The following is a 22164-nucleotide window of genomic DNA, read 5'->3' as shown; positions in this document are numbered from 1 at the left end:
CGGGGCGGGCGCGGCGCTCCGTAACGGCGGGCGAGGAGGAGGAGGAGGGGGAGGAAGAGGTGGGGGGGGCGGCGGCAACAGCAGCAGCGCCTGCGCGCCCAGGGGCCGCCGCCGCCTCCGCAGCCTGGGAGAGAGACCGGATCCGCCGCCGCATCCTTCTCCTCCCCCACCGCCTCCCCGCGGCCGCCCGCGGTCGGGACGGCCAGGCACGAAAGGAAGCGGAGGTTTGTCCGGAGCGGAGGGGAGGGGGGAGAGAAGGATGGCGGTGGTGGTGGTACTCCCGCGCTCGCGTCCCGCCGCTCAGCGGCCGCCGGGCCCTTTCCCGTCCCCGCGGGGGGAGCGACCGCCCCGAAGGGGCCTCGGTCCCGGGGGGCCCCGCGGGGGCTCTGCGGCAGCCGCTCCCCCCGCCCCGGCGGGCGCGGCTCCCGCCCGCCCCCTCCCGCCGCGGCCGCTCCCGCCCGGCGGCCGCAGCCCCGGGCCCGCCGGGCACCGCCGGAGGCGGCAGCGGGGGCCGTCTCCGCGCCCTCGGGCAGGGCCGGCTCCCGGGAGACCCGGGAGGAGGAGGAGGAGAGGCCATCGGGATCGTTGTTAAGCGCGGAGTGCGGCGGTGTTGGAGGAGCGGAAAGGTGCCCCCTTCCTTCTGGGGGAAGCAGGAAAGGGATTAAGGCTGCGGAGGGACGGGACGGCGCACCTGAGCATCGGGGAGAGGGGAGCAATGTGTTTCCTCGCCCCTAGCCCAGCATCGCCGCGTCCCACAGGCGGGAGGGGGCTGTGATGGGGGGTGGGGGCGTAGCGGGGCTCCCCTTGGGCTGAGCAGGTGGGGATGTCTGAAACCTCGGTGTTTGTGTTGGCAGCGCTCTCAGGGACGCACACTGAGAAGTCTTGGAGGCGAACAGCAGTGTAGTGGCATTGCCGTTCCTTGTAGCTGCCCCTGCGTTCCCTACTGATCCATCTAGTTGTGCATATATACACTATGGGTACCTGCAGTGACCAGGGCTGGGCTTCTGTGGCCATACGTGGCTTTAAAGAGTCACATAATTCTTAGTAAGCTTTTCTGGACTAAATAAACACGTAGTATAGCTTTGACGTTAGTACGTCTGCATGCCTAAAATTTTTCCGGTGTTTGCCATTATTTCTGCTATGAAATGGGATAAATACCTGCTGCTTTTGAAATTAATTACGATTTAAAAATGGATTTGTGCTGTAGTTAGCATGTGCATTTTTAGAGGTTTTATTGCAAAGCCCCAGCTTGGCTTTTCTACGTCGTGTACATCTACTTTGTGATCATAATGGGCCTGAAAGGCTGTGTGCTGTTCTGAGCTCACTTAGGGCTGTAGCTACATGAATTTTGTTCAGATGATGTATTTAAGAGATTATTAACATGTACACTGAGTATAGTTCAGTTTCTCAGAAATGTATCTGGAAGAATAGGTAATTTTTAGAATTTAATGTACTCTGGTGTAGACATAAGTAGTCTCACGATTTGAGTATAGGTGTTACAGCTTTTTCCTAATTGTTTTTGTGTGTCGAGTAGAAAGGGTCCTTTATACTTAAAGATGTGTAAGCAGCATCTTTCAGGAACAGACCAAAGAGGAAGAAGAGGTGTTGCTGCTTATTTAATATTTTTGACTACATTTTAGACAGACTGTTGTTGTTTTTTTCTTTGCTGAAGCAGGCTTTTTTGTTTTGGTCATGTGATTATGAAACAGACCAGAATTGGTGCAAACCCTAAAATTTCTCTTTCTTAGTTTAGTGACTGTTGTGCTTTGAGAATAAATTTTATATGCATGAGTATGATATCCATTATAAGACTTAACCATTCATGAATTAACTTGCAATTAATTATGCTACATTAATGACTAATTAATTTCTTAATGTAGAAATGCTTGAATTTTTAGTTAAGTGTCATATAGTGACTATTTAAGAAAATGACATGTACTTTTAAACCGGAATTTAAGTTGTTACATAAAACAGACTAGCTTCATTAATGTACTATAGTTCAGAGAAAAAAAAATTATATATAGAGGATACATGGCTGGATCTTACTGGAGACATGCGTGGCCCACTTTTTTACAAAGGTTAATTTTCCAAAACAGGTCAAGTCTTCCACAAAACAGAAATACTTTTGGGAATGGAAACTGCCTGTACTCAGCGTAGAAGTCCAGTTGCCAATTTAAGCTGTTGGTTTATCATGTCATAAATGCTAATTTTCTTTCTGAGCAGGTATTTCCTTTCGTGTATAACTTCCTTTAGAAGCAGAAAAACAGGAGTGCATTATGACCAAACATATTGTTAACATGGAGTCTGACACTTCTAGTCGCTCGTTTCTGTGTAGTTTCAGAAAACTTACCTTCCTTAAAGTTGTAACTCGCCTCCCAAGCATAGTATGTATGGAAAACAGTAGTAGTTTCTAAGTGAATAGTCATTTTCAAGACAACATTGTAGACTAAACATTTCCTTGTTTTTAGTGAAATTTCACATTTTTGCCTTATTAGAATCTCCTTGATGTCCTCGGTGTTCTGGACTACTGTGCTATCAAAGACACCTTTGATGGCTTTAGAAGAGAGGAAATCTTCCAAGTCTGGAACTGCTTCATCAATTACCTTTCTTTCTCTCTGCCAAGGATGCAAATTTGATACACTACTCAAGAATCTAGAGCTTCCACTCCTTTTTCTTCTTTCTTTATTTATTTCTTTCCTATCTTTGAAATCTATTGGCTAGGTATATCGATTTACATAATTGATTTTAATCAGTTTTAGTACTCACATTCCCCCTTGCTATTAGCTAGTAGCTATTATTATTAAGTTTGAAACTGGTTGGTTTGTAACTCAGAATATGCCACATAGTAACCAAGTTTTGAAGTGCCTGAGCTAGCTACTGTGTTGCTAGCCGGGACAATTGCTATCTCCACACACCAAGGCTTGTGTAGTTTGGCTTATGGTTGTTCAGGTCTAAATTCTGACCTTTTATTATGTTAAAAATAGTGAATGACTCACTTCTTTAGACATGTTTTTACTTGTGATTTGTATGAAGCTGCCCTTGGATGGAAATAGGAATTTAAAAGTTCACAAAAGTAGTATTTAAAATTGTTTGTTTGGGGTTTTTTGTTGTTTTTTTTTTTTAATTAGTTAAAACTAGATTAAATACATTGAATGTCTAGGGAGATAAGTTTGGGTTGTTGGGGTGGTTTTTTTTTAAGTTCTTTTCCAGACATGGAAGATGAAGTGTGTTTTTTAAAGTGTAAAGTGTAGTTAGCGAAGGTAGAATTTGAGAGGTATTTAAATGGCTGAAGATGCAGATGGGAACCTGTAACACTTTGACAGATCTTTTACATGTTTCCCACAATTTTATGGGAAGTTAGGCATCTAATCTGACAGACTAATTAATGGGATTTTCAGAACAACTTTTCTGAGTATCAGAATCTCTAAAAAAACCCAAAACAAAAGATGGCTATCTTTTGCCCTTCTTATAATTTGGGGCAAAATAAATTAATTTTTTTTAATAAGTCCAGTTGAAGAATATTATATTTATGTATCTTATGTTTCCCTACCAAAATGGAAAGTCATTCTCCCTATTCCATGTTACACACTGAAGTATAGTGCTAACACTGCCATGCATGTATGCAGTATGTATCTCTATCAATCTTTGCCTGACCTCAGAAAATAAACAGATTCAAGGAAGGCAATTAATAGCCTATCCCATAACTCATTAACATTTGATGACTAATTTTTTGAATGGTCTCATTCAGATTTGAAGTACATGAACAAGTGTTAACAAGCCACCTCATTAAAATTACTTAAGCAAGAAGGAATAATTACTTAAAAACAAACCCTCTTATCAACATGTTTCTTAATGTTGCTCTCCAGCTTGATAGGGAGGTATTTTGGATCACCCGGTGATTACTTTGTTTCATTTGCAATGTAGCACCCTGTGGCCTTCCAGCAGCTACCTGCCAGTCCTGTTTTGGATAGCTGGCTTCCAAGAAATTACCCAGAACAAAATGGTCACTCCAGTGACATCATTGAAGGGGAAAGTCTCATTCCTAGAACTTGTATTCAGGGATTATTTTTATTCTGCCAGAATTTCAGTTCAGGATATTAAGCTAACTTCAGCCACAGACCTTTTTATCCATAAATGAGAAATGTCCACTGCTGCATAGTTAATGGGACTACAGCAGACAGTAGTGCATCTGTAGACATTTTCTCAAGTCTGCAGTTTTTAATTTATCTCATATCCAATGACTGTATGCCAACCAGGTGCAGTGCAATGAGAGAGATGTTGGGTTGGGACTAGGAAGAGCTAAGCCTCTTGTTTTTCTCCTTTGGAAGTACATGGCTTTGGACAAGCTGCTTTTTGTTTCAATGCCTAAGTTTTTTGGCCTCTAAAGTGAGGAGGGATCTCCTTTAAAGTTGTCTTGAACTCTCCCAAGAGGTGTGAGAGAGGTAGGTAACCTTGGATGATTTTCCAGGCAGTAAATCATGTTCCTACCACTTACTCTAATGTTTTGAATAGATTTGATTCTCTTGGGCAAATGACAATATAAGTGATGGCAATTTAGGACCAGAAATTCAAAGATCCTTGATGTATTTATTTCCATTACAAGGGAATGGGATGCAAGTCCTGACTTCGTTACAAATACAAAACTTTGTTCTTTAGCGAATGGTTATTGTTGGCAGCAAAACACAGTATGGATGTGGCAAACAGGAATTGTGTACGTAGCATGTTCCTACCATGTGCACTTCCCTGGAGTACACGACAGATGGTTCTCTGTAAACCAAAGACTCCAGCTTTGTAAATGTACAGTTCAAAGGTGATCCACATCACATAAATGTTCTGCAACAGGAGTCCTGTCATCTCCTCAATCTTTTCTGCTACTGAGGGTCGTACTCAAATGTTCCAGTTATTTATAGTAATTAATTTCACAGTTTCAACTTGTCTGCTGCTAAACAGGTCTGCTTTTTCAGTTGACTGTCAGCAGCTATCTGCCAAAAATGTCTTTAATCTTACTTGCAGGTGTATATCATTTTCTTCATGGCATCTTTGACCTGTTCTGGTACCTAATGATTGAAGTAGTGCATATTACTTTTCTATTTTTTCCTGCTTCTGAAGAAAAATATATATTCTTTACAATTACATCAGAAAAGGAAGTTATGGTATCAATGAGTTCTTTTGCTAAAGCTTAGTGTTACTGATGCTCTGCCCAAACAGAGCTTAATCCACCGGCTTGTACTGTTCTTGAAACTTTACTCCTAAGCCAGGAAAAACAATGCTGTAGAGAGAGTCAGGATACCAGCAGAGCCACAAGCTATTTATTTCTATGGGCCTAACACACTTAGGAAGTCTGTGTGTCTCTGTAGCCATTTAAAGTTCAGTGCAAAATCTGTCAATGGATTGGGTTGCATGGTGAGCTGTTCCCAGAGTACCGGGAGGGTGAGCAGTGGTGCAGATGGGATGCACGCTGTCTTGGTGGAAAGAAGCTGTGACCTGAGGCAGAAGGTCATTGCTTTACATGGAGCAGTATCTCTGTATCCTCGATGTATTTATGGTTTAGTGACTTCAGAGGTTACCTGAAACTTGAAGGTCTTCAGTCAAGACTTTAGCATGTAGCTGTTACTATAGCACACAGTAATATCTACTCCTTCCCCCAAGTATCAAAGCCTTTTCTGTTTTCCTTAATTAACTGCTTTCACCTCAACAGTGAGCATTGGGTTTGACTAGTTGGACTGTTTTCCAATTAAACGGCCAGGGAAAACTGAGAGTTTGAGATTCCTGTTTGTGTATATTTATCACTGAAAAAGAAAAAGATCAGGGACACTAAACTAGTAGTAATTAAAGTGGCATTAATTAAGCATATCTGTTTCAAGTGAGTGAATGTTGAATGACAACTGTTTCTGAATTGTATTACAGACAGAGCTGTGTTGAAATAATAGCTCTTTGGTGTGGCTGGCAGATATTTGTACAGCCTTCATCTTACACTAAATCTTGTGTTTTTGTGGGGAATTTAAGGAATGTAATTTCACGCAGGTTGTTTCTGCGTTCTCTGTTCATCATGAACTGTAGTGATAGCAATATCTTAGACACAAGACAAACATGTCCTGGTTATTCCTCAGTTTTGGAATGCAGAAGAACATTGCAAGATTAAAGAAATCTGGAAGCATTTGATAGCTGTGATACTCTGGTGCCCATTATGATGGTAATTTTGCTGTCACAATTATCCCATTCTTATGTTTTTGTGTTCAAGTGGAAGATGACATAAAACCTGACCCCATTTTTAAGAGGAGAAATGTCCAAATAAGATAATAGACCTTGGTAGCCACTGTAGGTGTTTTGAGCCCTGCTATTCCAGCATCCCTTTGCTCCTGTTATTTCCCTGTTTTTCTTTTCTCCCATCTACAGCACTGAAGCTTACCTGGCTGTATGGAAATTACTTGGAAGGAAAAAGCAAGGGAATGTGAAATATTAATAGGTGAAGCCCTTCTGCATGGAGCAGATGAATTTGATATGCATTGGAAATACAGACTTTTAGGGTTTTTTTATTTTGTGGTGGGTTTTTTTGTTTTGGTTTTTTGTTTGTTTTTCTTTCTTTTGTTTAAGCCTTAGTGCTAGTTCTGCTTCATCTCTACTAGAATGCCAGAGGTGAAATAAACAGGCTGATGATGATGTTGAGAGTTAAATTGGAAACTGATGTAATGTTAAAATCACTGGATTTATATTTTTAGTGGCCTGGTATTGATAAGCTTTTAGTAGACAAAAACAAAGAAGCAGAAAAGCTTGCTGTTTAAAGTAGAAATGGGGGAAAAAAATCTTATCAATGGTTGAATGAAATTCATAGGTGTACTCAGTGGGAAATCTGGGGAATTCTTTGGGGAGGAATAAAGTCTTACTGAACCTTGTTTTAACTCTCCAGCCTTAGGAGCTATATTGACAAAATAAATTACTTTAATTTGTGAATTTAGGCCATATGAGAATTATTGTACAAACTCCTCTGCTTTTCATTTCTCTTTGATACCTTTGTTTAAGTTTTTTCTCAGAGGGGTTTTATTGCAAGTAATGAAGTACTAATTTAGAAAAGTTTATTAGACAGTTACTTCTAAGGGGTAATTATGAAAGGTTTTTCAAAATGTGCTAATGTCTAAATTAATTTTATTTTCCTGCTTTCAGTCAGTCAAGTGCAGCCACTGATCACGAGATGTTACCACAAAATCTACCTCAGACTTCACTTTTGTTCATTCATTTGCTGCGTCATAGATCTCAACGGGAGCTCTGCAGACACTCTTGAAAGTCTCTAAACAGATTGGGACATCGAGTCAAAGCATGATGACCTAATAGGAGGTCAAAGTCTCAAACATTGATTCAGCAGTTCAAGATAACACTGCCCTTTTTATCAGTATCACTTCTGAAGGCTACAGACCTCCTGCCATTTCTTTCCCGGCTACTTCAGAAACACTCAACTGACCTTTCTTTGGTGAAGAGATCTTGACTTTTCTCTCTGGTCCTGGAAATATTAATGGAATACAGTCATGTCTACCCAGGACGAGAGGCAGATAAATACAGAGTATGCTGTATCCTTGCTGGAGCAGTTAAAATTCTTCTATGAACAGCAGTTGCTGACTGACATAGTGTTGATTGTTGAGGGCACTGAATTTCCCTGCCATAAGATGGTTCTTGCAACCTGCAGCTCATATTTCAGGTAAGTATTCAAATGCTATAAAATCTGTGGTACCTGGTTTTGAGTGTAATAGTAATTGATTGACAATGTCTTACAGAGCCTTAAAGATCAGAAACTTAAGTACAAAACTTAAATATCCTTACTTTCCAACACAGAGTAAAATTTCTGGCATCCTGGGACTTACTCTAGATATTTATTGTTGCTTCTACAATGAGTGGGGGGGTGGGGGTGGAAATCACACTTGTGATGGCTCATTTTCTTTAGGGAGTTAATTGAGTCTGAATAATTAGTAAATTTCTTATTCTTCACACTTAATCTTTAAAATACTTAATCTGTTTTTATTTCCCAAGGTAGGATAACAAGGGATTATTGAGACTTTGCTGCAGGAATCCCATTGTCATGTTTAACAGTGGTTTCTTAGTAGAAGCATCTGCTAAAAGAAGGGGGTTGCTGTGCAAGTTCATGGCTTTCTTTTCTGAACCATCTGGTTTTCTCTGCTCAGCAAAGCCAGAAACTCTTCTCTTGCTTGAGTGTTGTGGCAATGCAAGTGGAGAGTTTCTATATGTGGTTTGGGTTCTTTTTTTGTTTGTTTGTTTCATGGTCCCCCCAAGATGCTGTTGAAATTATTAGTTCATTAGCTCCTGTTTTCCAAATGTCCTGATTTTGGTACTTTAAAACATTTTTATTAATATGTTAGAGTTACCACTTTTTGCAAATGCCTTCATAGTAAGACCTGGATGATAAGGTACCATGAATTTTCTGCAGTGATTAATCATTTTTTGTTGGCAACACAGTGTAATTAATCTGCCTGTCTGGGAGGAATTTTGAAGCTTGAAACTAGTCTGGGTGACATCCACGCATGTTTTACCTTCCTGATGCATTGTGGAGGGATTATAACTTTTCTTTCCTGTTTAATCACAGGAAAGTTTACAAATTTGCTTTTCCTGAGACAGGCTCCGTATACAGAACACATCCAAGATGTTTTCTGTACTTTGTGTCCTTTCTTGTAGAAAACTGTGTAAGGATTAATTTATTACTTACACAGAAATTTTTGTCCCTGCTGGCTTTTCTGATTATTTTTTCATCTCAGATGAATCTGGTCCAATTTTTAGCAACAAGTATTGTGTGATCACTAGATAATAATTATTACCATTGGCCCTATGCAGATGACACAGTTCCAACAATTTGTAAAATAACAGCCACTGGAAGTGTAGCCAGATTTAATGTGGGTGGTTAATCATAAGGTTGGAAAGCTGTCATGAGTCCACCCAGTGTGCTGCATCAGAATGTGCAGTCAAATCTCTTATTCATATGTGTTTGTTTATTATTTATGGAATGAGGTTTTGGCACTGGTTAAAAGAAGTATCAAACTTGTGGTTTTGTCATGTTCTGTTTTTCTTCTCTACTATGGCTTACAAAAAGATGCTCAGCTTCCTAAATTTAGTTTTATTATAAAAAATTGATAGCCCTGAAGGAGGGGGAAGAAAATACAGCATCCATCCTTCTGTGTGATCCAGCCATTGTGTGTGATTGCAGCCAGCTTACCTTCCATCTTTGTGTCTGAATGATGTGCAGCCCTGTTCCAGCACAGGCTGCTCAGCAGTGTGTGAGCAAGAGCTGGAGCCTCCAGCAGCTCCCTCTTCCTTTCTGAGCAGTCTCTGTACCTTCTTTAACCTTCCTGCTTACCTTTAAATAGCTGCACAGCAAGTTGATACTCAGTCAGTGATCCCTCCTAAAATGCAAGTTGCCCTGAGTTAAGGAGCTTAGAAGAAGACAGAGAAATGGGGATGTGATACTGCCTTTGTATCAGATGCTTTCTGCAATGGCTTTGCTTAGGGAGTGTATCTCCATGTCCCCTTCACCTCTGCAGCCAGAAGTGGGACTAAAAGGTGCACCCACTGTCCCTTCTAACTTCTCACATTTCCTAAAAAACAAAGCCCAAATAAATAGAAAGAGCCTTGAAGTGAATTTTTAGCACAACCATAAATACCAAACCTGAATCAATATAAAGCTCTGGAAACCAGTGTCCCCTGTTCTAAGAAAATTGACAATTACATGGCTTATAGTACCAGATTGCAGTTAGTTCTTAACTGTGTTACAATAAAAATACCAGAATGGGCAAGAGGTGTGTAAAGCATTATAACCATGTTTTCAATTGCCTTTCTACTCTTTTTCAGGAAGATGTAATTGAAATACTTGCTCTTCTGTTTTTCCCAGACTAGATCTGATAGGTTTTTCTGTTACTGATTTTTGCCTGCAGATTTGAAGTTTAGTGCATATTATGATGAATAGTATATAAGAAATAATTCATAGAGTGCTAGTCCTTGCTCCATTTCTTCTCCTCCCAGAGGAGCATCCTCTTTGATATGACTTAGCTCAGTCCATTACATAAATCTGCTTCTTTTGTTTTAGAATCTAAAAATCTAGCTGTGTATATTTCAACATTATTTTCTGGAGAATGTTTCTTCCATCTTATCACCTATAATAGAAAATACTTAAGTTGCGTTACTAAAACTCCAAAATCATTATCGCTGTCTGCTGATTAACACAGAAGGTCTTGCACAAATATGAAGTATTTCTGGAGAAGGCACTGATGTTACTCCTTCAATGTTCTGTCCAAATGTTTTATCATAAACAGTAGATGTTAGCCTAAGGTAAATCCTAAATACCTGTAAACAGGCCTGCAAAAGGACTGTTCACCTTTAGGAGTGTAATCACCAAAGGCTTACAGGTGACTGTTTAAGATTACTTTACTCACTGCTGATCCTTGTCTTAATATGTGTTTGTCCTCAGAGCAATGTTCATGAGCGGGCTGAGCGAGAGCAAACAGACACACGTACACCTGAGGAATGTGGATGCAGCCACCCTGCAGATCATCATCACTTACGCATACACGGGTAACCTGGCAATAAGCGACAGCACAGTAGAGCAGCTCTATGAAACTGCCTGCTTCTTACAGGTAGGAATGTTTAGAGGAGGAAATAACAGCTTCTAATCTCTGAACTGCTTTATTCTTTATCTTGTTAAAAGATCTTTCCTCTTTAGTCATTTCAAAACACTTTTGTTCCGTTCCCTCAGTACAGACAGAAGTTGCTTGCCAAATTTGCTTCATGTAGCCATCCCTCCTTGCATGACAGTCTCTTTGGAAGGCTGGCAGTAAACCAGTGCACTTCTAACATTTAGAAAATTAGTTTTGCCAGCAGACTTATTCACGTTGTGTACTTGATCTGTATGAAGCACTTGAGTGAGTCACTGCTGTATTTTTGTGTATGTATAGTATTCGATGCCCTGAACCGTGTTGTTCAACACCAGATGCAGGTACCTTATGTGCTGGTGCTACATGAAAGCATAGATAGTATGTGTAATACTTTGTGTGTTTCTTTGCATTACAGGTAGATGATGTGTTACAACGATGTAGAGAATACTTAATCAAAAAAATTAATGCAGAAAATTGTGTGCGTCTATTAAGTTTTGCTGATCTCTTCAGCTGTGAAGAGTTAAAACAGAGTGCTAAAAGAATGGTGGAGCACAAGTTCACAGCTGTGTACCACCAGGAGGCTTTCATGCAACTGTCACATGATCTACTGATAGATATTTTAAGCAGTGACAATTTAAATGTGGAAAAGGAGGAGACGGTGCGTGAGGCTGCTATGTTATGGCTGGAGTACAACACGGAATCACGCTCGCAGTATTTGTCCTCTGTTCTTAGCCAAATCCGGATCGATGCACTTTCAGAAGTAACACAGAGAGCCTGGTTTCAAGGCTTGCCACCTAATGATAAATCAGTAGTGGTGCAAGGACTGTACAAATCGATGCCCAAATTTTTCAAGCCCAGACTTGGCATGACAAAAGAGGAGATGATGATATTCATTGAAGCTGCTGCTGAAAACCCTGGTAGTCTTTACTCTTCTGTCTGTTACAGCCCACAGGCAGAGAAAGTTTACAAACTCTGCAACCCTCCCGCTGACTTGCATAAGGTTGGGACGCTGGTAACTCCCGATAATGACATCTATATAGCAGGTGGGCAAGTTCCTCTGAAGAACACAAAAACCAATCACAGTAAAAGCAGCAAACTCCAGGCTGCCTTCAGAACTGTGAATTGCTTTTACTGGTTTGATGCGCAGCAGAACACTTGGTTCCCCAAGACGCCGATGCTCTTTGTGCGCATCAAGCCGTCGCTGGTGTGCTGTGAAGGATACATCTATGCAATCGGGGGGGACAGCGTCGGCGGGGAGCTCAACAGGAGGACTGTGGAGAGGTACGACACCGAGAAGGACGAGTGGACCATGGTCAGCCCCCTGCCCTGCGCGTGGCAGTGGAGCACGGCTGTGGCAGTTCACAACTGCATCTACGTCATGGCACACAACCTGATGTACTGCTACTTCCCCCGCTCGGACGCCTGGGTGGAGATGGCCATGCGACAAACAAGCAGATGTTTCGCCTCAGCTGCTGCTTTTGGCGATAAGATATTCTATATCGGAGGACTGCACATTGCCAGCAATTCCGGGATAAGGCTCCCCAGCAGTACTGTGGATGGGTCTTCTGTAACAGTGGAGATCTACGACGTGAATAAAAACGAATGGAGGATGGCAGCCAACATCCCTGCCAAGCGCTATTCCGACCCATGTGTCAGGGCCGTTGTCATCTCCAATTCCTTATGTGTCTTTATACGGGAGACCCACATGAACGAGAGAGCCAAGTATGCCACCTATCAGTATGACCTGGAACTCGACCGCTGGTTCCTGAGGCAGCATATATCAGAACGTGTGCTGTGGGACTTGGGGAAAGACTTCCGGTGCACTGTAGGAAAGCTGTATCCATCTTGCCTTGAAGAGTCCCCGTGGAAACCTCCAACATATCTGTTCTCACCGGATGGAGCTGATGAATTTGAGCTGGATGGGGAGATGGTTACTTTACCACCTGTATAGCTCCCCAAATTAGACTGCACAACTGAGTCTGTGCTCAGTTATAAAATAATAAAAAAAATAAATGGCTGTGAAAGAACAGGTCTGGGGCCTGAAATCTCAGAGCTGTCTTTCATTAATTGTATTTTTATGCCCTACCTAACACTTGCCGTCATTCAGTATGAATTAGTGAAATGAGCAGATATGCTTCCATAATCTCAAATACTATTATCAGATAATTGAGAAAAATATATGTATATCATGAGCTTGAGCATCTGACTTGTCTAAAGAATTAATTCTAGCTCTATAAAGTCTCAGTTCAGGAAAATTAGCTTCAGAAAAAAAAAGTAGTTATTGTTTCTAGGATGATGTCACAACTCTTCTGAAAGTATCTTCCAGTTACATTTGAACTACTTCTGGATATTCTACTTAAGTGCTAGTTATATAATTGTCAGTGTGGCCTAATTAAAGAACTGTGCTGCACTTACTAAATACTAATATCTATGTTGGTATAGTAATGCCATTAAAAGAAAAAGAAACAAATCCCATGGATCTACCTGTGGTAGGAAGGGTAGATCTTCCATTGTATGGTAACATGCTGGGCAAAATGACTGCAGGTTCAGTCAAGCTGTATGATGAGGTGCATGTATTCTATTTTCACTAACTTATACCTGTCTATTTAGAATACAGGTCTTCCAAGCAGCTGGTAGATTACCAGGTGTGGACTTAAGTTGCTGGGCTTGCAATAGGAATTGCCAGCCCTCATAGTGCGGGTCTATGTGGGGCTTTAATCAGTAAATGCCTCCACATTCTGTATTACAGTAACATTGGCTCATGTATATTACTTCCTGCTGCTGATGTATTTTTCCATTGTAAAACAAAGTTTTAGTGTGGATTAACCAGGTCTTTATTTTCTGTTAATTTAATAACAAGCATTACTGTAGTGTGATTGTGTATAGATATCCCTTAGCTGTCAGGTTTTTTACTTTGGGGGGGGAAGCAAACTTCAGGAATATCCTGTGCTGTGTGTGCAGGAGAGCAGATGCCTAGTGCTGCTCTGGCATTAATCCCAGGAACCACTAGCAGTAGCGGGGTGCCGCCAACCTAACATGAACACAGGTGCTTCATGACAAACCTTACTAGCATGTTCAGCTGCATCATGTTCTGGCACTGTATTTTGAATGACATTAATTTATTAAAAAAGACTGAATCCAAAGACTGAGTGTGCTTTTTGGCTGAAATAAATAGAGCTGTACCACCCTCCCACCACATGCACACTTGTAGTGAGTAGCTTATTGAAGGCAGCTAGAAATAGTTAAGCTGCAAAAAGCCTGGAGATGAGTATGTTAAGTTGACTCTGCTAACTACTACTCAGCAAATGCTGGAAATTAGGTATTGGAAGTCAAACTGAGGATTACATAGGACTGGAATCCCCTGCTATCATTTTTGGAAATCGGCACTTCTCCAGACATGGTACAAATTCAGCACTGCTGAAAGCAAAGAACAGCAGGCATTAAGGAGGAACATTTTCTATAAATTCAGAAGATGGCAGACCTATTTTCAGTCTTCAGTAATCAACAGCAAATTTATTTACTCCATTGTCCAGACTGACAGTGGCTTTTCCTTAATTGTTTCTTATTGCAGTAAATACAACTGCAGCCTTCAATAAAGACAACACCTATATATTGTCTGGGCTAGGTCTCAAGGGGCTTTACAAAGTTTTGTCTTGTACAACTATTAAAGGTTTTGACTAGAAAGGGGGTTTTAGATAAGAAAGCTGCCTTATACAAAACTCTTCCTGATGCTTTGGCATTTTGCACCATGTGAGAATTTATGGGACTCATGAATAACAATGGCAAACTACCAATTTTTTTTTTATGAAGGTGACATAACTTGTTTGCATTTACCATTACATAAACTTTTTTTTTAACACCTACATTTTTTAGATAAGAGGTGTTAGGTGACTCAGGAGCTCCTGCTGATAGGTCTGTTTATATTGCTTTCATGTTGCAAGCCTGTGCAAGGGAGCATACATAAAAAGAAAGACAGAGATACTCCTTTATAATGCAATTTGGAGAATCACATACCTCAGGCAAAAACATGAGCTGTATCCAAGTAACTCCAGCCTGGATGGGCTGCTTAGTTCTGTGGCTCACCCTACTGTTATCAGGCTTTAGGACAAGATTTTACTGTTTTAATTGCAGGTGATCTATAGCTAGTGAAGAAGCAGAATGGGCTCATTCTGTTACTGAGAACTTTCATCTTGAGTTTAAAATCTTATGTGTAGTTTCTTACTGGAGGGGGAAAAAAAAGGTGTATTTGAATAGGAAAGAAGAAATACTAAATAGGAAATACTAAATTGCAGTGGTTCTAAGTCACAGCTGCCTCACAGAACTTGGAAGAACTTGACTTTAGCCATTTAGGAATATCTTTTGAAATACAGACAGTCTGCATGACTTCCTGCTTGTCTGTACCTTTTATATTTTTTTTTCTGTATGTAACCTGTCTGATCTGTTTTTTATGTGGCCCAAGATTATATAGTACCTTATGTAAAATGTATTTGCTATTAATAATATGGCATTTAAAGACAAGACTAGTCAAGTGGTGAACAGTTCTCTAGTGACTGCTAAAGACATACTAGTAGTTCATTTACACAACTAGTTGCTGAGCCAGTATTCATCCCCAAAGAAAAACAGCTGGCAAATGCTCTTCTCCAGTCTAAAGTCTTGCCTTGCATAATCCAAGAAGGAAACTGTGCAGCCAAAGCATTGTCATCTGCCTGGAAGTGGTCACTAGTGGTAGAATTAGAGAAAGACTCTTGCAGGAACAAAGACAACAGCTGAAAAAAATGCAGTTCTCATAAATAGAGCAAATATGATTAAAGCCTCCACAGAGATCTAACTATTGTCTTACTACAAAGCTTCAGCCTAATCTTAGCCTATTCAACCTGTCTGTGGTGCTTAAGTGCACTTACATAGAAGTTTCAATGAATCAATTCATGTCCCCAAGCTCTGCTACATTTGCAAAGATGTTTACCTCTTTTCTGGTATATCTAACTTAAGTCAGTCCTACATAGTTTCAGTTTCCCTTACCTAAAGTAATAAAAAAGTGATCTGGCCTCTGCTAATTTTTAATGCAATCATTTTTTGCAGTTGTTTAAATACATAATTGCAAGTTTTTGTGTAAAGGATGAGTCAGATCTGGGACAGTGAATTGTGCCAAGCTTTGCAGAGAACAGGATGAGACAGATACTTAAATTTTTGGGGGAAATAATTTGATAATATTTTAAAGATTATTTCAAGATTTAAAGCACTACAGTTTTTTCACAGTATTTCTCATTTCACTTCTCAAAGCCTCTGATAAGATGCACAAGCACCTGCCACATTGCAGTACAGCTAAGGGACATCTGTGGACAAGCCTGCAGACCACTGAACTTAATAGCCAGGATAGTCCTTTTCCTCTTTTGTTTCCCATTTCTAGCTACATTCAAGTCCTTTTCTGTTTTTTGCTCTGGATTCCTACATGAAAGGAGCTATAATTTAGGCAGACTCTGAGCCAGGCTCACTGTTAAAACCAGTTTCTTTCCACTTCATGCTTAACATCAGCCACATAAAGTTCTGTTTAGTTCCACTTTCAGAAGTATTTAAAATAACCTCCCTCCTACAACATTTCTCGTAAGTATAGTTCAGCAAGGCAGAGTTCTTACAGAGCCTATAAACCCAGAGGAGGAGTCTGAAGTGAAAAAAAAACATGAAACTATTTCCAAAATTTAAGAGCTGACATATGCTTCTTTGGCACATGGCAAAATCCATACACACACAGATGTTTCAAAATGGCAAAGAAACTACAGGTCATATTAGGCAGTATGTTAAGCTCAGTGTTATTTTTTGCCACTTTCTAGTATGCCTGGACTTCAAAATTCTCCACTGTGTTTCTGTGTGCGTTTCTTCAGACATAAGAGATCAACTGAGTTTCCTTCTCCAGTATTTTCCATCTATTTCATACAGTATGCAAGTGAAATTATTTCCCCTATTATTTTTAAGATAAGATGACAGCTGTACATCTGCCTTCACTTCAAATAACTGTTCTTCCTTCAGTCTCAACATTCTTGCTTGATTATGCTCACCCAATCCAGAAAGCAATGCCACATTATTGGTGATCTGGATTCAGACAAAAAAAAAAGATTTTGTAGGTGTTCTCTGCTTCTATTAAGGCAAACAGTAATTGTGCTTTCATTGATATTAGTCAATAAATTCAGGGATAGAAGCAAAAAAAAACCTAAAAAAACCCAAAACCAAATAAAACCTGACCTTACTTGATGAGTTGATTTTGAATTATTACAAGAGGAGCAATATATGATTCAACAATTTGAACTCAAGACAGCTAGAGTTCCAAGTTCCATCCCACCTGAGATTAAGCCACCTGTGTACAGATGTTATGCACACATGATGTCAATTTACAGGGAAAAAGGTAATCCGAGTAAGGGTCACTATTTAACTGACAGAAGCGATCCATTTCCCTAATTTTTTATGAATCCAAAGACTGTTTCTGATGCTTGTTAAAGAATGGGGTCAAGACCAGAAACATCACAGAAGTAAAGCTCTGTGCCTGCTTTTTTAAGTCAGTTCCTTCTCTAATATAGCATTAAAGACTCAAAACACCAGGAAGCCATTTGTCATACATCTTTAATCATAATACAATAATGTAGTGTTTCTCCCTTTAATGAATACTCTCCATGTTGCCCTTTTTAATGAAAACCAAATACCTGCAAGAAAGTGAAAATGCAGTGCATAAAAAGCATGATGTAAATTTATCTTTCAGTGTCTTTGCACAACTACTTGCACACTGTCCGAAAAACCTTAACAAATTTTAGGGAATTGCAACCATTTTCTAGACATAATTTTTGCCTAATTCACATTTAAACATTAGCCAAGGCAGTCAGTTTCCTCCTTCTGGAAAACCCATTCACCAAATCATTCTCAGACAGGTACAGTGACATCTGCAGTAGAAGTATTGAAGTTTTTAAACAGCTCACTATGGCAGAGAACTGGATGTGCAGCAATTAATTTACACAGCATCTTGATTTTGACCAGATGTCACAATCCACAGAAACTACAAGTTACTTTGAAGCTAAATCTACACCAAAATTTTAGTTGTACTTGAAATTCTTACTGAAGTAAGAGAGGTCTGTGACCTCCTGAGGACTTCAATCAATTCACAACAAGCAGCACCCCACAGGGAATAAAAAGTCACTCTAGAGCATCCTTTTGTCCTAAATTTGCAAAAAGCAGCATCCATAATCAGTTTAAATGGAAGACAAATTTCAAAAGGATTGCCAGTGAATTACAAGCAGCTACCAATATCAAAACCAGATGCCTGCAAGTGTCTTCTGGTGGAATTAATTTATTAGAATAATACAGCTTTCTGAGCAGATGGAACTTTAAACAGGCTGAATGTATTTTATTTTTCAAGCAGCACAGGAAAAATCGAATACATTACTTGTATGTTCAATTATCAAGCAATAGTTCCTAACTTAAAAAACTGCATTCACACCTTCACTTTCACAATTAAATGCCGCCACATTAGTTTCTCTGCTTAGTAATAATTTGTATGGAAATCAGAAGCTTGTTTAGGCAAAATATTATATTTAATTACAAAGGTGCTTAAAACAGAAGTACAAAGTCAAATAAGTGCAATGCACCAGAACACTGACCTAAAAATTCTAATTAAATTGTGACATTTGAGGAAACTGGTGTGAGATGTGTACAGGAATTAAGGTTATGACATGAAAATGACTGAAGAAAGATGCTGAACACTTCAGTCAAATTAAATAAAAAGTCAGCAATACTTAAGTCCTGTGGGGTTTTGGGGACTTACATCTCATATCTATGCTCAACAGGCAGTTCCTCTGGTGCTGCCACATACAAAAAGCTGAGGTTGATGCCTGTGATCAAAGTTGAGAGGTGTGCTATTGTGTTACCTGTAAGTCAATGTGTGCAGCATGTTGACAGCCAAAAATACCTTTGCAACATCAAATCACGACAGAGCTGTAACAATACCTTCACAGCTGACTGATTAGAAGCACTATCACCAATTCACTCACCCATTGTTTCTTACAGTGCAGAAATAGATGTCAGGGCTTTTGAAATGGAAGTCAACTGCCTAAATTTTTCTGAATAATTAATAATGCCTGCACTGGAAATATTAAAGGAGAGAAGAGGAAAATAACTTGCATTTGCATTGGATTTAACTAAAGAGGTTATAAGCATTATGTTAAGAAGAGAACTACATGAGCTCAGATGAACTTCAATTGGCTGCATGCCTTCCTACAGCCCAAAAGTAAGCTTAAGCAAATGCTGGAGAGTAAACATAGATGTTAATGAAGACAACTAATTATGAAGATCACTTCATCTCCACCCACTCCTTGAGTCTTAATCACTGTTTAAATCTGAGTTTAAATCGAAGTCCAACTTGCTAGCAGGGTGCCAGTTCTTAAAAAGACTGAAAAGTAACCTAAGTTTTTTATTCGGTCATTTGTAATGAAAGGAAAATATTCTTAATCAGGTTGTTTGTTTGGTTCCACAACAGAGACAGCTGGGACAGTGAGAAAAAGTCTGCAGAGAAAGATCTGTCTGGTCTTCTTGACCGTAAGAGAAAAATTGTGAAGTACCACAACAGAATCACTGTACAAAGCAACAAGCAGCCAAAGAGGGCACCTCCTTCTGTCTTTCCTCAGATTAACCGACCAGAAAACAAACAAACAAAGGTCAGCTTTCTAATACCCCTAGGCCAGCAATGGAATCTGTGGGAATAAGGGGAATGCAGAGAGCTAATAAATTTGCCATATAAATTTGGAGCATTTGAGAATCCAACAGAGAAAACTCAGGTGAGGAGGTGACGAAGACAAGGATATTGAAAAGGGATCCTTGAAGGTCCTGCTTCTACAGCTTGTACACATAAATAACAACCACTTGCCTGGCTTCTAGAACTCATCAATGGGAGCTCCTAAGCCTAAATCTACCTAGGCATGCCCTAAGTTGTTTGAGTCAGTTTTATAGGTACTTAAATCCTTTACGCACCTGTCTTCAGTCTTCATCACAACACTATGACCACTTAAGTCCCAGAGTGCAGATAATATGTTAGTCATTTCACAAAAGTGATTATTCTGGGTTATTTTCTTATCTGCATGCTGATTCAGAAAGCTCTAGACACACCACAAATAAACAGCTCTAGTCTCAATTCACTGCATATAAAGTAATACCTAGTCTTTAAAAAGATACAAATGTCTACTACAGAGTTGTGGAATAAAACAGAAAAGAGCATCAGAAGTTTTAGGAGAGATACAAAGACACACGGGGACCAGGAGCAATAGCTGCAGTTTGATAGATAAATCTTACTTGTGTGCCAGAAGCAATAAATTAGTAGAGCTTTAGAGGCCTTTTTTGCCCTTCTCAAATCAAACTACTCAAACTGGCTGTTTGCCTTTAGGTTTTCCACAGTCATTCTATCTATCTGTCCTGGGAAAAAAATTAAAGAAGGCTTTAAACCAGATCCCATGTTTTCAAATCACTGAAGCAAAGAAACTGAGAACAAAGTTGCTGGACAGTGACAATGTGATACAAGTTGGCTTTTCTATTAACTTTACAAAAGCACACAAGGAATTAAAACATAATTTCCTAAAAACAGTTGAGTCTTCTTGTTTATCTCTTGCGCAGCTGCTGCATTTTATTTGAGGAATAGGAAATATAACCATGACTACAAATATTGGCCCCAGAAAAGAACATGGCAAAATGCTGACAGATACTGTTGAGGCAATAAACTAAGAGCCTTTCGATACAGAAAAGTTTGAACACTTGATAATGTAATGTAGAAAATGTTAAGAGCAACATGTGGGGATGTCAGAAGGCATCTAGAGGCACACACATTGCAAGAAAACAGGAAATAATCTTCCTGGGAATCAAGAAATGTAGGAAGTGCAATATGCTTGCATACAGAAAACACCACATGCATATTACATAGGAAATACAGCATTATGCCACATCTTTTCAAATAAACTATTTATTTTTTCACACAAGGATACGAACTGAGCTGTTCTAGGTACTCTCAATTCTAGTGTTACTTTCCTTTGAAGAAAGCAATTATCCAAACAGCACATTCCCTGAGTCAACACAGAAAATCCACATAGCTGATTTTCATTTGGAAGGGTCCTCATAACTTTACTGGGGGGGGGGGGGGGGGAACCCAAAACATGCAGAGTTTGCTATTGTGCTAGTTTTGGGTGGGTTTAGTACTTCATATGTATGCAACTACATTAATGTAATTATATCCTAACTTACAAAACTGTCTATGATCCAATTCCAGTTTGGGAGAAATGCTTTGTAATTCTTTCCCTGAAGAGATCTCTCCAACTGGAATCCCATTCACATCCCAGGGGAAAAACACAGCCAAAACATACACAAAGGTATGAAGAAGGCCTACTGCTTACATGAAAAAAACTATTGATTCTGCAACTGTCACACAGATTTGGAGACACAAAGAGAGCTAGAGATAGATTCATTCAAACAACTCTACATGGCTACAGGGGATAGAGGAAAAAAAAAACCCTTGTCAGCCACAGTCTTACTCTGCACCTTGTTGATTTTCATTTGCAGGTAAAAGCATGAAAGTTCTACCCTTTAAGGGTTGCAGAGATTCTCTCAAATTCAACCTAAAAGAGGAGTTATTATTTAGATTCTGTTTATTTCTAACAAGAATTCACAAACATTTGGCTATCTGGATTGAAAAATAGAACTACTTTACATAAATATCTCCAACATCCAAGAAAATGTACAAATCTAAAGTCAAACACATTTGGCTTGCAACAAGCCCTGTTTGCTAATGTCTTGATAAAGGCTCAGTTTTAAAGAGAAGTAGTCATTTTAAATATAACCAATACACTGCAAATGCCATCCCATTGTATGGTGACACTCACCATTCTTTCTAGGGAAAGTGAATAATAACATTCCACATCTGCTTGCAAGCAACATATACCTTATTTTGGTCCTGGGTAGGTAATCTCCACTTTTACATTTTGGAGTGGTCTTTTTACAGCTCAGAGAAAGATTGCACCTGAAATAGCCAGCAGCATCCTGCCAAACCAGCATTTAGTCCCCAAGGCTTTGAGTTGAGTGTGTGAAAGTAGAAAACCATGATGACATTGCTGATTTTGCACTTGTGAAGGCTCCTCCAACAGACTGACCTGCAATACAAAATAAAGATCAATAGTGAAGTGTTATCTTTACTGAATTGCTCCAAAGAAATATTAAAAAAAAAAAAAATTACACAATCAGTTGTCCGATTTGGGATTTAAAATCCAATTCCAGAGTCTGTGCCAGAAAATATGCAATGAACTTGAACACAGCAGCTCAGCAGAAATGGCCTACGGTGTCCTTTGCCTGGGAAGGCTTGGTAGACTTTGGGCTGAAAGGCACTCCTGACCAGAGTGCACCACAGCAAAAAGAAAAGACAGATTCCAACTGAATAAAAGAGAAAGTTAAACAATTTTTGGCACAGCTATTGCCAGCCAACCATCAGACCCCTTAAAGGATGAAC

The 22164-nt window shown here is 39.7% G+C and overlaps 2 protein-coding genes across 3 annotated transcripts in view; one reads left to right on the top strand and one right to left on the bottom strand.

The window, feature by feature from the left end:
- KBTBD2 (kelch repeat and BTB domain containing 2) lies at nt 1–13789 on the top strand. Of its 2 annotated transcripts, none has more exons than XM_058833699.1 (4): nt 1–224; nt 7162–7690; nt 10463–10628; nt 11062–13789. In XM_058833699.1, exons 2-4 carry the CDS (start codon nt 7521–7523, stop codon nt 12595–12597), a joined length of 1872 nt encoding a protein of 623 aa, XP_058689682.1. In that variant the 5' UTR covers nt 1–224; nt 7162–7520; the 3' UTR covers nt 12598–13789. The 2 variants fall into 2 exon arrangements, with proteins under 2 accessions (XP_058689682.1, XP_058689681.1); XM_058833698.1 differs by lacking the exon at nt 1–224 and adding an exon at nt 464–626.
- AVL9 (AVL9 cell migration associated) overlaps nt 13560–22164 on the bottom strand; it is a 44471-nt gene continuing 35866 nt past the window's right edge. Inside the window, exon 16 of the mRNA XM_058833696.1 lies at nt 13560–21811. Within this exon, the coding sequence (XP_058689679.1) occupies nt 21717–21811 (95 nt within the window). The 3' untranslated portion in view covers nt 13560–21716. The remainder of the gene's footprint in view (nt 21812–22164) is intronic.

The sequence above is a fragment of the Poecile atricapillus genome, chromosome 2 (genome assembly GCF_030490865.1).
Source record: "Poecile atricapillus isolate bPoeAtr1 chromosome 2, bPoeAtr1.hap1, whole genome shotgun sequence".
Lineage (NCBI taxonomy): Eukaryota > Metazoa > Chordata > Aves > Passeriformes > Paridae > Poecile > Poecile atricapillus.
Note: the sequence above shows the minus strand (reverse complement) of the source record. Positions and strands in the feature narration are given on the sequence as shown.

Coding starts and splice junctions, on each gene's coding strand:
- KBTBD2 (XM_058833699.1), top strand. CDS start 7,521: ATGTCTACCCAGGACGAGAGGCAGATAAATACAGAGTATGCTGTATCC. Junction 7,691..10,462: donor ACCTGCAGCTCATATTTCAG/GTAAGTATTCAA, acceptor GTTTGTCCTCAG/AGCAATGTTCATGAGCGGGC. Junction 10,629..11,061: donor AAACTGCCTGCTTCTTACAG/GTAGGAATGTTT, acceptor TTTGCATTACAG/GTAGATGATGTGTTACAACG.